The 17,114-nt window shown below is 30.8% G+C and overlaps 1 protein-coding gene across 1 annotated transcript in view; it reads right to left on the reverse strand.

Moving 5' to 3' along the window:
* Positions 1-558: 558 nt before the first annotated feature.
* LOC148311922 (IDLSRF-like peptide) overlaps positions 559-17,114 on the reverse strand; it is a 101,126-nt gene continuing 84,570 nt past the window's right edge. The window contains exons 4-5 of the mRNA XM_088278221.1: positions 3,257-3,409; positions 559-2,481 (exon numbers count right to left, since the gene is read on the reverse strand). Coding sequence (XP_088134347.1) covers positions 2,288-2,481; positions 3,257-3,409 — 347 coding nt within the window. The 3' untranslated portion in view covers positions 559-2,287. The remainder of the gene's footprint in view (positions 2,482-3,256; positions 3,410-17,114) is intronic.

Consider the following 17,114-nt stretch of genomic DNA (forward strand, 5'->3'; position numbering starts at 1 on the left):
TCATGTGAATAAAACTAATTTTGTATTATCGGTATAAACATAATTGATTTTAAAATATCTAATATTTTTGTATACATAGATAGAATCTAATTTATCTGACAAAAGCTAATTTTATGTATAATTTTTACTTAATTTTTCCAGATTTTGATTAATTTGAATAATTCAGATTTTAATTCACTAATGAATTTGTGTTTATTTTTTGTGTATTGCAAAACTAAAGTTTGGAATTCAAGTTTAATTGCTTCAAACTATTGAAAAAATATTATGAATACATAGAAGGGATAATGAGAGAAGATTTGGGTGGCTAGAGGAGTTATGAATCAGTTAAGTACAACATACGCTTACATTTACCAAGAAATATCATCGTTTTTTTAAAGGTTGTTTTAATTCTAATAAGCATTTGCAACACTTTAAAAAAAATTGTTGTAGATTTTTAACACTTTAAATAATGAAATAAAATGCAATTGATCTAATACCAATTAATGGATACAGTGAAAATGTATACTGAAATTAATCCGAGTCAAATTAATTTCTCTTTGTTTTTTTGGACAGCGACATAAAAACGTAAATATTTATTTAGTAAATGTTTCTGAAAAGGCGTTGAAAAAACGTCAGTATAAAATAATACGACATTGTTTTGAATAATTTATAAGGTAAACATAACTCCGAATATTTCACTTGTATTTCAGTTATTGCTGACAGGGTGTAAATGAATTATTATCTTAAATCGCATTTGGAGAGACGTTTCTTCCTTTCAGGAAATGGGAGTTTAAAAGCTTTCCAGAATACAATCTTCCAAAATATACTTATATAAAGGTTTTGATTCTTTTAAAAATAAAACCAGCCTTAAAATTTTCAGGCGAATCTTTTGTAAATATGTGAATCTACAACTTGCTTTTTAATTTATTTTTAATATGTTTTTTTTTAAGGACTTGATTAGTAATTGATTAAATTAATTTGTTATTGATCCATATTCACTGTTAGTAATGTAGGGTAAACTGTGATTATTTAACATATCCAATTATATTATATATAAAATTAGATTTCCAAAAAACTATTATTTATATAATTTATATTTGAAGCACTAACTTCGTGATTTAACATTTTTAAAACATCCATATTTTAAAACAAAGTTACATTCTAATTATATTTACTAGAAATCTGGACTGATTAATATTTTTGCTTTTTTTATTTTTATTTGAGATATATATTTTCAATAGCATGGCAACCAAAGTTTTTTTTCTTCTTGATAACAGAAAATCGATTGAAAAAAGAAAAAAAAGTTACCCGACGTTTTTCTTTTGGTTATTGTTTTGTTTTAAATGAATGGGTGAGTGTAGGTATTTTATGGTTTTAAGTGAATTTATAGATTAAAAAAAATAAACTGACTGAGATTACGGGACGTTTACGACGAACAGTTTTCGTCGTGATAAAAAAACCACTGCCATATTAAGTACGTAATATATTTTGTATTTAAAAAGCATAATTAATTTTGAGGTATGGTAATATAACACTCCTAATCATTCATATTTCACTTTGTGTAATACCACTTAAATTTTTTACTTTACCACTAATGGTGTTGGATTAGTTTCGAGTTACCATTTCATCGTCAACTGTAGATGTAGTGTGAAGTATAGTTTTTAAGTGGCATTACACAAAGTGATCTATGAATGACAAGGAGAGCGTTACGTCACTTGTTATTACTTTCGTATTGCTTGAGTTTTTTTTTCGTATGAAGAATTTTAAAGTGATATTACACAATGTGACCGAAGAATGATAAGGAGAGTGTAACGTAACTTGTTATGTTTCGTATTGTTTATGTTTTTCAAATGTAGAATTTTAAAGTGATATTACACAATGTGACCGATGAATGAAAAAGAGAGTGAAACGTAACTTGTTAAGTTTCGTATTGTTTATGTTTTTCAAACGTAGAATCAAAGTGATTTTACACAATGTGATCGATGAATTATCATGAGAGTGTTACGTGACTTGTTATGTTTCGTATTGTTTATGTTTTTCAAATGTAGAATTTTTAAGTGATATTACACAAAGTGAACGATGAATGATAAGGAGATTGCTACGTAACATAACACCATTTTGCAAATGCTCATGTTTTTTTAGAATTATTATTTCAGAATGTAAGTTCTTGGTAGATGCAAGCTAGGCAGAAGGCCGCCTATTTGTAGTTGTACGACTCGTAGGGGAGGTAGCTGTAGAAGCCAGGGTTGAGGGGACCGCGGGGAAGAGACTGCACATAGTAGTATTCAGAAGCAGGCTCGGGCGCTATTCAGTCCAGGAAGCCCGTGTTCACCAGCTTCTCGAGGAAGAATTTGACGTCACCCAGCTCCGAGTCCTTGATGCCCAGGGACTTGAGCATGCCGAGGTCTCCGTTCTCCACAGCCATGAACACTGAGCGCAGGTGCTCCAGATCCGACCTCATGAGGTGCAGGGCGGCTCCAAAGTCCTCAATTGTCTGCGACTCTGTTAACCCAATAAATTTATTTATTTAAACATCATGTCTAGAAAAGAATACATTACAAAATTTACGTCTCACCAATAGATGTCTCTAGTGAAGTTCTAGTGGTTCAAGAACAAGGTTTCAAAATTGGTTCATATATAAAGAGCATCCAAGAATTTGAATAGTGTGGTTGTCAATAATGGGTAGAATTGGTGAATGTTACACGTGTGTAAAGTGATCACTTAAAACAGCCTATGACGGTCGTCAGTCCCGTAAATGCCCAGACTTCCATATTCTTCTTCATCTTTGATGAGATGTCAAAAAATAATATAGAAAAGAAATAAGTACATTGGCGGGCTTATTACTAAAAAGCAATATGTTCCGACCAACCAAAAACAGACCAGTGATATTGATCAAAGCGTTTGATATCTTATATATCTGTTTGCAATCAGGGGGTAAATAGTACTTGAACATAAAAAAATTGTTTTCAGGGATCAATCTTATTAATTAATTTATTTTATTTTTATTTGTTCGGGAATTGAACAGCTTTACATTTAAAAAAGTATATAATAAACAATAGTTACATTAACAATAATAAATTTTACATTACATTAACAAAAATAGTTACATTAATAAAAATAAAGCCAATTAAACATTATTATTAATTATACACATTCACTATCATTTTAAAGACATATAAACTGAATATGCTTGAAATCCTAGTATACAATAGACATGTAGAATGTTCTTAGGCAACTAATAAATAAAATAAAACAGGAAAATCATATGAGTCATTACCAGACAGCGCTATGGCGACCTTCTCCACTCCTCCCAAAGGGCTCAGAGCATCCCTTGCCTTGCTGCCGAACAGCTTTTCCAGGTAGTTAGGTCCATGGGATGCCAAGAGAGACTGCAGGAAGGAAGCCGTTTCCTCAACGGGTGGTCGCTTAGCTAAAAACAATAAAAAAAGGTTTTGAATAAAACCGTAAGAAAAACGTTCGCCACATCCAAGGTATAACATACACTCGTATAATACAACCCATACTAAACTAACTAAAAAACTAACAAACCAACCATCACGTCACTTCCCGTAAGCAGTAGACAGAGAGAATATTACGCCACAGCAATTAGTCTTTGTCAAACAATTTTCGCCCCTTCCACGTTCATGCATCTCCTCGTACGTACACGACGATAATTCCGACTTCTGACCTGATCGCTTTTAAGTATTTTAAATACTTTATCATGCCAAGTTTTTCTCGATCTTTCTCTGCTTCTATTACCAACCACATTCACCTCATAAATTTGTTTTACTATCATTTTTCACTCATTCGGTTCACATTTCCAAATCATATAAATACACCATTTAAATTTTATCGATAATGCAATTCACAATTCACACTTAAAACAAAACATATGAAACAACACAGGAGACGTAAACAACTGGTGTATTTTTATTTATTAAACTGTCTTACTAACTAATTACCAAGCACGCACTATGGTGCCGAGAATTAGCACGTGAATGATGGTGACAATTGAATGATAAACCTAACTTCAAAAATTTGAATGGTGTGGTTGTCAATCATGGTTCACACGTAAGTTTAAAGTTATCACTTAAACCAGCGTATGACAGGTAGTAGGCCCTGTTAATACCCTTCCATATTCTTCATCATCCATATTGAGATGTCAAAATGGAAACAGGATTCCTATGTGTGCTATTGACCAATATGATAGACACAAATTAACTAAATTTACAACATTTTGAGTGTGTCCAAATACTTGTTCACAAAATCTGGACACACTCAAAATGTTGTAAATAAATTATCTGGTCAAATTATAAGCTTAATAATAAAAATGAAAATGGTATTTTCTGGCGTTTCTCGTGTGTGTGATTATAATCCAGGATTCGGATCTCACATACTAATATAAGAGTTTCTGCTTAATAAAAAGCTTCTTTACATCTCACCAATAGATGTCTCTAGTGAAGTTCTAGTGATTCATGAACAAGGTTTCTAAATTGGTTCATATATATAGAACTTCCAAGAATTTGAGTAGTGTGGTTGTCAATAATGGGTAGAATTGGTGAATGTTACACGTGTGTAAAGTGATCACTTAAACCAGCCTATGACGGTCGTCAGCCCCGTAAATGCCCAGACTTCCATATTCTTCTTCATCTTTGATGAGATGTCAAAAAATAATAACTAAATTTGTTTCGATTGAAAATTTCGCTCAAATTATTTAATTAAAAAAAATCTAAGTAACTTCTTCTTTAAAACTTATAAATCATATGGCACAAAGGTACTTATTTGCAAACTTTTTATTTTCATATTTATGTTTTCGGTTTAAAATCAAATATTTGTAGTTTATATAAGCACTTTTAATCTATTTATATTTCTGATATATATTGTATTCTGCCCAGTGCCCTTTATTATAACTTGAAATAAAATGTAAACCCACACGCAGGCAATGCTTTTGTGAGATCTTTTTTGTTTTAATAAAATATATTATTTTTGTACTTATAATAATAATATTAATTTTTAAAAAAATCGTTTGCATATATCAATAATCGAAAATGGTTTGGGAGTGAGTACACATGGTTTTGTGAGATAGACGTAGTTAGTCAAATACAAAATCCACATGTTGAGCCCAGATTTAAAATAGATACCCATGGGTCCAACCCTAAAATAATTTAGTGCACCCTTAAATCCAGAAGCCTATAATAATCTTCATGGTAGTGTATGTACGTGAACAATGTATTCTATAAACTTATTATATGTAAAATGGTTTTCATTTACGACATCCTGTAATCTCAGAGCTTTATTATAGAGGTAAGGATAAAGTTGTATCCTTTGTAATTACTTATACTAGCTCCTGAAAACAACATAATATCCTCGCATTTCAAAGAAGTTTGCACTCGACCCATTTATGCAGCCTTCCTCGGTTTTTATTTACTATACAAACTAAGCTAATACCAGGGTACTATCCAAGCTCTTGAATAAAAAATAATAACAAATATAAAAAAAAATAAGCTACTACTACTACTACCATCACGTCTTTTCCCCGCAGGGTTAAGCAGAGAGAACAGTACGCCACACTCTTCTGTCCTGACATACACTCCTCGCTTCATTTACATCCATACATTTAGTCATATGTGGCCTCCGATTACGCAGACTTTTGACACGCCAGATTTTAGGTTCTGATTGATCTGATCGTGCCAAGTCTTTTTGGCCGTCCTCGTTCTGTTTTTCCGTTAACATTCGCCACATATATTTTCTTACTCACATAGTCATTCTCTCGTTATTATTTATTCGTTCCACTTAGTCATCTCTTCTAGATCTTTTTTTAAGTTTAGCCTTACATTCATTTCTCATATCTTCGTTTTTAATTCTGTCATACACTGATTTTATTTATTTTATTTATGTTGTGAATGTATGTATGTATGTTGTACAATAACAATTCTGAGCTTTCTAAGCATTTCTTCTCCATGCTATAATGGATAAATTTAATCGGTGCGTTTTAATCTCTCTTGCTGCTCTCTGATAGTGATGATTTTTATTAGTGCAATCTTTATTCCAATTGTCTCTTTACTAACTTTGTATACAGGAGTTTGAGTGTATTTATACTATTCAAGTCTTTATTAATCCTTATTATGAAACCGAGCATTCTCATAAATTTGTTGGTTATTTTGTTTTTGTGCTATACGAGTTTGGTGTCAAAGGTTTTATCCAGATTTTCTATTTCTTCACCAACTTTTTGAGAAAAAGGGTCGAACGATGATTATAAAACGAATGAATGAAAGTTTGATTTTTTTAAATGTACTGTTTATTCTTCGAAGGCACATACATCCCTTACGTAACATAATACAATCCAACATATCCAAAGGAAGACCATATAGTCCTTAGAATTAAGACAGTAATTGGAATGCCATGTCTGTTTATTCAAAGGTATATTGTTAATGAATGACAATCAAGCACAACGTTCCTGTATTTGAAGTCCTTAATTACTTTATGCAATGTGCATATGTCAATCAATTGCTAATTCCAGGATTACAAGTAGTTCCAATCCGATTGAATTGTTATTGTTATTAGGGATAGATACATAACTTGGAAGGGAACGTGAGCGTGTGTTCAGGGGCGAATTTATCAAAAATAAAATATTAGAAATATGCTTTATTTTTAATTTTATTAGCCTTGGGACCCATTTAGGTAACTTAACATAACTTTTATTTATCGTTTCGGCATTTACTTTGTGGTTAGGCATGTTAAAATTATTAACGAAAACACTTGTTTTTATACCACTTGAGTTTATTTATGACTACTAGTTTCGAGGTTAATATTTTCGAAATATTTTTAGTTATTGAACCCGTGTTTACAATTTTTCGCCAAGATTGATTTTTCATTAAATCATTGTTAGAAGTTAAATATATATATATTTATTAGTTAAATTATTTTTCTTATTATTTTTTAACATTTTATCTATTAGCGCGCTATTATATATATTGATATTTACCCCTCTCCTTATTTATAGAACATTTAGACCCGAGGATGGGAGCTTAGCTTCTGAAACTAGTAGTCATAAATAAACTCAAATGGTATAAAAACTAGTGTTTTTTTTTTAAATAATTTAAAACATAACTTAATTAGTAAAAAGACAAGTTTAGTTAATAGTGAACAGCGAAAACCGACATGACTTGCATAAAACCAAACATTACAAGTATTTCATAATTTGATTTTAGATTTTGCTTCATCTTAAAAAAAATATAGTATAATGCTTGTATTATTAAGTTAAAAGTATATTTATCTAATTTTCGCGTAATCTTGATGGTTAAAAATCGAGGAAAAATAGGAAAAATAGTAAATAACAGAAATAATAAAGCAGCTTAAAATTACTTTACCTTTTCATCTATTTTTATACATTAATAAATATTTTTTTTATGTACCTAAGGACTTGAAAAGCAATTTTCTAAACTCGACTTAAAAGCAACCCTGACAATTTTTTTTAAATGTTAATTTTTTATCAACATGAAAAGTTGTATGATGATTAATAAATTATTCCACTTTGGTCCTTTAAATATTTATTTAAAGTGGTTTTGGCCGTGCCTTATTTTATTATCGAAAAATTTCCTTCTATATCCTTAGGCTAAAGAGTCTTTCAATGAATGATTTAATTTTTTTCACAAAAAAAACATCTTATAAGAAACGGATAAAGAGGTGAGTCGTGAGCCGGCAACTTTTTCGATAAAATCGAGTCCAGTTTTTATCTTTTAGCAGTGTTTGGATTCCTAAGTTTGGGATACAAATCCTTGCTTTGTCAGAAGTTATTCCCATTTAGACTTCTTCTCCATCTTATTCCTCCTTACTGAGGGTTGTGACCCTTGTGGAAGAAATGACTCTTCTCCAGTTATCCCTTGACTGCGCTGCACGTAGCGCTTCAATCACCGAGGTGCGTGCTGCTGCCTTAACTTGATCAGTCCATCGTGTAGAGAACTTCCTCTCTTTAACTTTAGGCTGCCGATCACAACCAGTCATAGCTTTCTCGTATCATCAAGTCGTCCATAGCTATCTTCATTGTCCCGCGCAACGTGTCCAAAGAACTGAAGAATCCGTCGCGCACAGACATTGGCACGTAAATTGTTAAATTTTTATAGGAAATAATACCACTATTCTAATATTCTAATAATAAGGCAAATAGTCGCAAGTTAAAAATAGTAGTTTTGAGAAAAACGAAATTTATGGCTGACTTGACCAAAACTTTAAATTATATTACAATATTGTATTAATTTTATTATATATTAATAAAATTAATACAATTTTGTACAATTAATACGGCTATTTGGATAATGAATATCTCAGTACAGGAAAGAGATAGAGCAAAATCTGTGATTGTATATGATAGAGATTGGTTATAAAAATGCTTTGAGCCGTGTTACGCTAAACAGCCGCAAATTGAGTTACGGCTCGTTGCCTTTACACATTAGTTTTAACAAGAATTTTAGATATTTTCGGTTAAGTTTTGTATTTATTTACTATTTTGTAAAACTAACCTCTTAAAGACTTTCTGTTTGAATTACTATACGCCCAAGAGCAAAGTTAAATTCGTATTTCTGTCTACATTTATTTTGATTAATTCCCCTGAACCTTTGTGGGGATAAATATTTATCAGGAAGTTCAAAACAAATAGAATTTGGCTTCATTAGCTTTGGCAAAACATTTTAGTAAACGTTGTTGAATTACCAACTTAAGTTACCCACCGTTCTTCCCACGAAGCCTTTTGACCTTAAAATAATCACATTAAAAAAGAACATAACTTAAAATAATCACTTTAAAAATAACATAACTTAAAATAATCACTTAAAAAATAACAAAACTAAAAATAATCTTATTAAAAATACTAAAACCGGCAATACTATGGATACAATAAATATGTTTTACCAATAAGTTTACCGTTAATTTAATTATTATTATTATTTAGTGGTAACGTATGAAATTTTCATTATGACATACATTCTGGAACAGGTAGATGATCTCGTGTATTTGGGTAGTATGTTTTCTAGGGATGGAAAGATTGATAAAGATATAGAAAGGAGAGTGAATGCTGGGAACAAAGTGAACGGTGCACTGAAATCAGTTATAGCAAATAAAAACCTATCAGCGGAAGCTAAACTGGCAGTGCACAACGGAGTCCTGGTTCCAACTCTAATGTATGGAAGTGAAACATGGAGTTGGCAAAAGAAGAATGAAAGTAGACTGAATGCAGTCGAAATGCGATCTCTCAGAAGAAAGTGTAACAAAACGATGTATGATAGATGTGCGAATAGTGAAATAAGGAAGGAATGCAAAGCTGAGATAAGCATTATCGATAAAATTAAGAAAGGTGTGTTGAGATGGTTTGGACATGTAGAACGAATGAGTGAGGAAAGAACGGTAAAACAAATTTATGAGGCGAATGTTAGCGGGAAAAGAAGCAGAGGAAGACCGAGAAAAACATGGCACGATCAGGTATGCCAAATACTTGAAAGTGGTCAGGTTAGGAGTCGTAACAATCGGCGGGTATGTATGAGGAGATGCATGAACGTGGAAGAGGCGAAGAATGTTTGCAAGGACAGAGTGGTGTGGCGCTCTATTCTCTCTGTCTACCCCTGCGGGGAAGCGGCGTGATGGTTAGTTAGTTAGTTAGTTAGAAATACATTATCACTTACGTTTTTGACAAATCAACATAGCTGAAGAAGAATATGGAAGTCTGGGCATTTACATGGCTTACGATCGTCAAAGGCTTGGTTAAGTGATCACATACACTCGTGTAAAATTTACAAATTCTACCCATGATTAATAACCACACTTTTATCACTATATCAATATTGAATCAATCAAATTATCAAATAAAAAAAGAAAAGAATGTAAAAATGGTCTTGTGCTTGGAGAGGGACTTACACTTATAATGTATTATTTATGTTTCTTTGTAATTTAAATTTATTTTTACTATGATTATTGGAATTGTTTGGTATTGCATTTTGGTATTGTAAAGTCATGTTGGGATCTGGAAGATGAACTTTTCTTGAGATTTGTATTTGAGAAGTGTTTTTCGCCCTTAAATAGTTAGAGAATTAGTGTTTTTTTCTTAAAAATGGTTTCTTCTTTTGGGACTTTACAAGCATAAACTATTATGATATATATATATATATATATATATATATATATATATATATATATATATATATATATATATATATATATATATATATATATATATATATATATATATATATATATATATATATACACATATTTCATTTTTAGATTGGTTCTATTCAGAATATAATTATTTATGAATTAAAACAGTATTATGGCGATGATTTGTCTGTAACCTTCAATGTTTTAACTTTTGTAATTTATTAGGTACAAAAGTTTTAAGGGTTGGAGTTGATTAAAAACAATTAATGCTTCGAAATGTTGGGAAGATGTTCAAATTTTAGTTTCTGTCTAAACTAACTCACTGTCTGTGTTCTAACTACATTCCGTTTCTTATAGGCTTGGTGTTTTGCGGTGAAACTCGAGTTTCACTACACGAATATATAATCAAGGGTGCCCAAACAAAAATTAACGTTACTCAAAATTATCAAAACCCTTATTCAAGGTTATATCTGTTGATTGAATAGATAATACGTGGTGTAAACAAATATCAAGTCAATTTAGATATGAAAAGATATTTTATTTAACTGAATCTAATATTTCTATATACACTAGTAAATATAACAATTAACTTAGTATATTCGTTGTAATACATATAAACACCATAATAAATAGAAAATGATTGGTTTAAACGTAATTGGGTAGAATCTTACATAGATAATGGTTTCTGTTTACTTTCATACCTTATTTAACCCAACCTTAACTTTTACGACGAATTTTAACCAAATATGTCAATGTCTTTTATTATTTTCCTTAAACTTTAAATTTAATGAATATATTTATAAATATACCTTCACAAAAATAGTTTTATTTCGCAATTAAAAACAATAATATTTGTAAAATTCCACATTAAATAATCAATTCACAAGAGTATGCATATTTAGTTTAGAAAGTCCCACCTAAATTATGGGTGAAATGAAAGTTCCATCACAAGTAAAAGGTTTTCTTGATTTTGTTGAAAAAAGTTTGTTTATCTCTAGAGGCGAAAGTATCCAATTCGATTCCGGAATTTAGGGAGTGTTTCAAATAAATTAAGTGCCCTAGGACAGCTACTGCTTAACGAGGCCATTGGCATCGCCTTGCGAAGCTTTATGTTAAAAGCTCGTATTCTGGCGCTCGTTGATATTCTCGTAAATAATTTAAGCGCGACTGTCTGCATGTCTTCGTTAAGTACTTTTGGCGAAATTTTAAGGCCGATAACATTTTCTCATAAACAAGCTAACAAGGATCTCTTGCGGACGTGGCAATAGTGGAGAAAATAAGGTTAAGTTAATAAATCAAAGATAATTTTTTTTCAAGCTTAATATAAATGTGAGAATAGGAATGAGAATAGGTGTCTGCGGAGAATTTTAGAAAAATGAAGAGATAAGACATAGGACGCAGCAAATCTTGGTCACAACTGTCGTTAAGAAAACGCAATTCAGTTTGGCTTGGCTATTTACTCTGACAATTCGTCGACAATTCTCGTCAGAATTTCGGGACGCCGATCTGACTTTGGAGGATGCAAGGGAGCTGTCGGCCGACATGCGACACACGAGAAAAGCATGGAGACAGTTTGTGGACTCTAGCTAATCTCGATATCAGAGCAGGCGTAATAATTACGATGTCGAGTCATATTCGATATAGGAGTAAAAAGGGTTAAAGTATTTATAGTTGAGATGGTTTTAAATGGTAGTTGGAAAAGCAACATATTCACATTCTGATACCTTAACAAAGAATATGGATGACTTAGTATTTACAGAGCTTATGAACTAACATAGGCTGGTTAAGTGATCACTTTACACACGTGCAACATTCACCATTCTACCCAAGATTGACAACCATACTACTCATAAATTTGAAACTCTAAAATTCCAAAAATTCATGTCGAGATGTCAAAATTTAAAACTAATAAGAAGAGAAAATTCATGTTTATGAATAAGTATTTGGATACATTCAAAATGTTGTAGCTTGATATTAAGTTCATCAAATTAATTTCTTAGAAATGAATTATTTTGAATTTTAATATGAGATCCTGAATGTAAGTTTAGCAAGAAAGTTTCATGAAATTTGATGAAAATATCAAGAATTAGTATTGTTGTTAAATGAATTAATGTAGGGAAATTTATATTGCTAAAAATGAGAAATGTTTTCATATTCTGAAAACAAGGATACTTAGTTTGTGAATGTGAAAAGTACAGGCTGTAGCAAAAAATATAAAAAATCACTTTTTAAAGAAAAAACTTTAAAGATTGAGGCAGCATGAAGGGAACAAATGATGCATAATAATTTTAAGCAACTTACAGAGTTAGTTGCGGAAAAATGTAGAATATAAATCCTTATTTCTTTTGAAAAATGTAGCCAATATTTTAAATACAAGTTAGTTTTTAGAGGAACATTTGAAAAGTTGTCTGGTTGAACAAAAAAAGCGTTGTATATTTAACGATGTAAAGCGGTGTTCCTGAAAATTCATGACTTTACGGAGTGAAATAGAAAATCTTTCAGGGAGCTTATTTCAAAAGGCCCGAAGGCTTTCTTCGAAAAAGGCGTGGAGGTTGGAAACACGAAATATTAATGGTGTGATATTGAATATCAATCAGGATAGGTCTTTCGAAAAGGCCGTAATTGAATATTCTTGCGATTTGAAGATATATTTTGAACGTTTGATTAATTTTTTTGATTTTGTTATTTAATCCTTCTCAATTTTATGCGAACGGGGTCATCGGCCAAGTTTTGAGATTACGTCATTGTCAATGGCGAAATGGTGTGAACCCTGGTTATTCATTTTTTTTTAAATATCTATATAACGAGCATTTATTTATTTATATACATAAAAATAAAAATTTTCGTTTACTCAGAATGAAGTAAGAAATGGTGGTATTTACCAAGTTACACTTAAATCACTTAAAAAATTTAAAAATCAATTGTTTTGGCCACACCATTATAACATTAAACTTGTATTGAGTTAGTATTTTTTTTATCCCTCTCCGTTATTGATTTTATCATTTAACGGAATTCAGACACGGCCTTAGCTATTTGCTTATGAGATATCTGCTTTGTAATAAAAATGTAGTCCCGTGATTATTTGACAAAATCTTTTAAAGTTCTATGTTCGGCCCTTTACCGTAAGTAGATTTCCATACTGAAGTTCTAGCTGCTAAGGTTTACTTTAAATAAAACAGCATTGAAGTAAAATATTTCTTCGCAAAGATCATCACGAAGATTAAAAAATATATATAATCCCAATAAAAAGTTAGTATGATGCAAATATGTACGGAAAAATTTTACTTTCAACGCGTTAAGATTATTTTCATCCAGCGAACTTCCAATTTTTAAATAAATAATCATAAAATTTTAACGCCTATAAATGAAAAGAAAAAGAAAAAGTCGAAAGTTATATATTTGCTCATCTTCCTTTCTATTGAAATATATATGTATATTCAATATTAGGCTGAATGGTGAACGTTACACAAGTGTATAAAATGATCGCTTAAGCCAGCGAAATACCAGATCATAGACTTTCTTATTCTTCGTATAAAAAACGATAGATTTTTCGTTTCAAGTTAAGATAACTAAAATATCTTTTGTTGTATAATGCGTAGAGTGAAAAAAAATGACAAAAAATTATTTAAAAAATTCTCTCATCTGTGAGAAGTGGGACTTGTAAGGTTTTTTTAAAATAAATTGTTACACAAGTTTTATACTACGCTTTTTCTTTAATTAATTCTTAAAAAGATCAAAGTTTCACATCGAGGCTAAAGTTTGCAATATCATATAAAAAGTATTCTAAAAGCTTTTAGAATTGTGCTTTCGTATATATATTCTATATGTTTATCTTCAACGCTGTGCAATAACGAAACAGTATATTCCACTCAATTGTACTTCGTGATACAGTTTACTCTGTTCTAGGGTGATAATGGTGTTTAAGACACCATGAAAAGCAAAAATGAGCACTAAAACTGTCCGCATGTGCACTAACAATAAACATTATTAGAAATAACCCAGAAACTCGTTGATTCTAAAAACTCAGTTCTAGTCTACCATATACACTATACATACACCCAATCCCTCGACGCGTCGCGACGCGACGTCTCAAAACCGATTGAAGACGTTTTATTATTATATTTATATTTTTATTTTTATCTTTCATTATCATCATCATCCTATTAATATCTAAGTCTTTAAAACTCCGCCTCTGTAGTGTAATGGTCAACACGCTTGGGTACCGTTCTGGAGGTCCCGGGTTCGATTCCCAGGGGGGGTCAAATAAATATAAGTGATTTTTTCACTGTAATATTTATTCAATATTACCCTGGACTGGTTACCTGAAGCGGAAGGCTGATCATCTTTCCTTTATGTGTAAACGATCAAGATAACACTGCATATGAAACAGTGCCCTATGCACCATTGGGGTGCGGATAAGGGTTTTATTATTATTATTAAAAGTACCTTTGAGGCAGTATTTTACGAAAATCGAGCCACAAAAATTATCCAATTTTTTTTTTTATACCTACACAACTAACTTTAAATGTGTGATTCATTATCCCTTTGCATATGTGAGTAATTTTTATTTAAAAAAAATCGTTTAATACCACTTATTGAGTTTTTTTTTCATTACACACGAGTGGTTAAAAAAAACTACAGTTGTTTTAATCGGCAGGTGAACGAGCAAAAATACTCAGGTATATATAGAGGTTGGTAGGGAAATAAATAGGGTTAAGGAACAGGACTTTTTCTAAAAGGTAACAAAGATTATAATGATGAGTAATTTTTCTTGAATTCTTAATATATATTCTTCTAAAAATCCACAAAAAAAATATGATTTATGTTTTTTATGATAATGATGATATTATGACACACAAAATAACTTAAAAACCCCAAAATATAATACTAGTGCAGCTCAAAACCACTATTCTTTAATAGGAATAAAACATTTTAATAAACTACCTGCAAGAATAAAAAATATAATTAATTTAAAATCTTTCAAAAATGATTTACAAAAACATATAAGGCAAACTCCCGTTTGATTACCATTTATTATTTCTTATTTTTACTTCTTATTTATATGTACAAACCCTGTAAGCGAACTCCCTCTCTAAACACGAGCAATCTGCTCTCTTAGTGAGGTAGCACGTAAAAAAAAATGTAACTATGTTGATTATTTTGCCATACAATGTATCATTGATTAAAAAAAAAGTTTTTTCAAAGATTTTTAGTTTTTTCATTGGTCGCAAGCTCTGGAATGATCAGATTTCCATGAAAAAGTATAGTTTATAGTGTAAAAAACCTTTGTCTGATGGAAAAAATAAAATTTATATTAAAAGCGTTTCGACTTGACTTGATGTAATTTGAAGTATCCATTGAATTTTATACGAAAAAGATGGAGGTCTGTAAATCCCAAGACTTACGAGCTGGCATTTGATGCACTTGTGTAACGTTCGGCACTCTGCCTATTATTAAACATGTATATTGAACTCATATTTAAAAGATACACATATGCTGTTGTTGGATTCCGATCGTGTGTAAGTTGTGATTTTGATAGAATTGGAATTTTTGGCAGAAATGCCAACAGACTGATCTACATTAATGCGTGGACCGGTAATGCTAGTTATATCATATAAAGTTTGGTTTCATCCACTAAATATAGTTCATAAGCTAATATACAGTGGAACCTCTCAAAATGAGCATAATTCCTTCCAGAATCTTACTCTTAAAGCGAAATATTTTTTGTTTGGAAAGTCGTGAAAAGTCGTGAAAAGGGGACTTGCCTTTTCCCTGTAATTCGTTATGCAAAATGTCGCACGTTAAGGGAGCAACTTTTACACATTTTTATGCTCGTTATGAGAGGTACTCGTTATAAGAAATTTCACTGTAATTACAACAATTTTCTCATAAACTATTAACATTAATGACTACCAAGTAATTAGATGGTCCCTTGTTATATTAATTACATATCAAATCGCTAGAGATTTAGTGATGAGAGTTGGTTCCGTCGGAATTAATTAGAGGGTATTGTCTTTCGACCCTATGACGGTTACGAACATTCAAGTTTAGTTAACTTTGAATTAACTATACAGAGTTAACATTGTCGAGATGGAAATTAGTGACTAATAATCATATAATTACCGTGTTAAATATTCATGTCTTCAGAAACAAGTTGGAAGCCTTCAAAATTATTATCGTACAAAATGTATACATGTATAACATAAGTTAAACATGTAGTGCAGTGGTGACCAACTTTTTTGAGAAAACGAAAAATAAATTATCATTTTGATTAAGATCGAATATAATATTCATTTATATGTCCTTATTTTAAAATATTTAAATGATTTTATAACTGCTGAATTGCGCATGCTTAGATGGTCAACAGGAGTGTCCCTTTGAGACAAAATAAAGAGTTTATCAATAGTATGGTAGAGGGAAAGCAATTGAGATGGTATGGGCACATGACGTAGAGAAACTGAATCATTCTGATAAGGATTTTTTATTTTAAAAAGTAAAATATTTTTATTATTTACATAAATACTTCAATTTCATATTATTTCTGTCAGCATAAGCGGTCATTATTAGAAATAGATATCAAATTGTTGTAGAGTGGATTCGAACCGAGAAACTCTGACTCAACAGTCCACCACACTAACCATGGGACCACAACCTGACACGATCGAATGTTATATTTATTTTTATGTCCCTATTTGAAAACAGAATATTAATAATATGATCATGTTATGCTAAATAAGAAAATGAATATAGTTATGTACATATTTTTTAAATGATTTGTGTAGATTTTTTTTGTATTACGAGATATCTACACCTCAACTCGTATTTTTTACATTTACATAGCTACTATAATTACAATTTACAATGTCCACTTAAAGGCTGAGATAAAAAAAGTTATTTTATATTCAAATATTTTTTAACAAAGAAAACATTTTAACCGAAAATTTGTAAGATCTGTTCTGTGATAAAAATACAAAGTTAATGTAAAGTCA

The sequence above is a fragment of the Brachycentrus maculatus genome, unplaced genomic scaffold, assembly GCF_059751285.1.
Source record: "Brachycentrus maculatus isolate JH-2025_06_01 unplaced genomic scaffold, ASM5975128v1 h1tg000055l, whole genome shotgun sequence".
NCBI classification, from domain to species: Eukaryota; Metazoa; Arthropoda; class Insecta; order Trichoptera; family Brachycentridae; genus Brachycentrus; species Brachycentrus maculatus.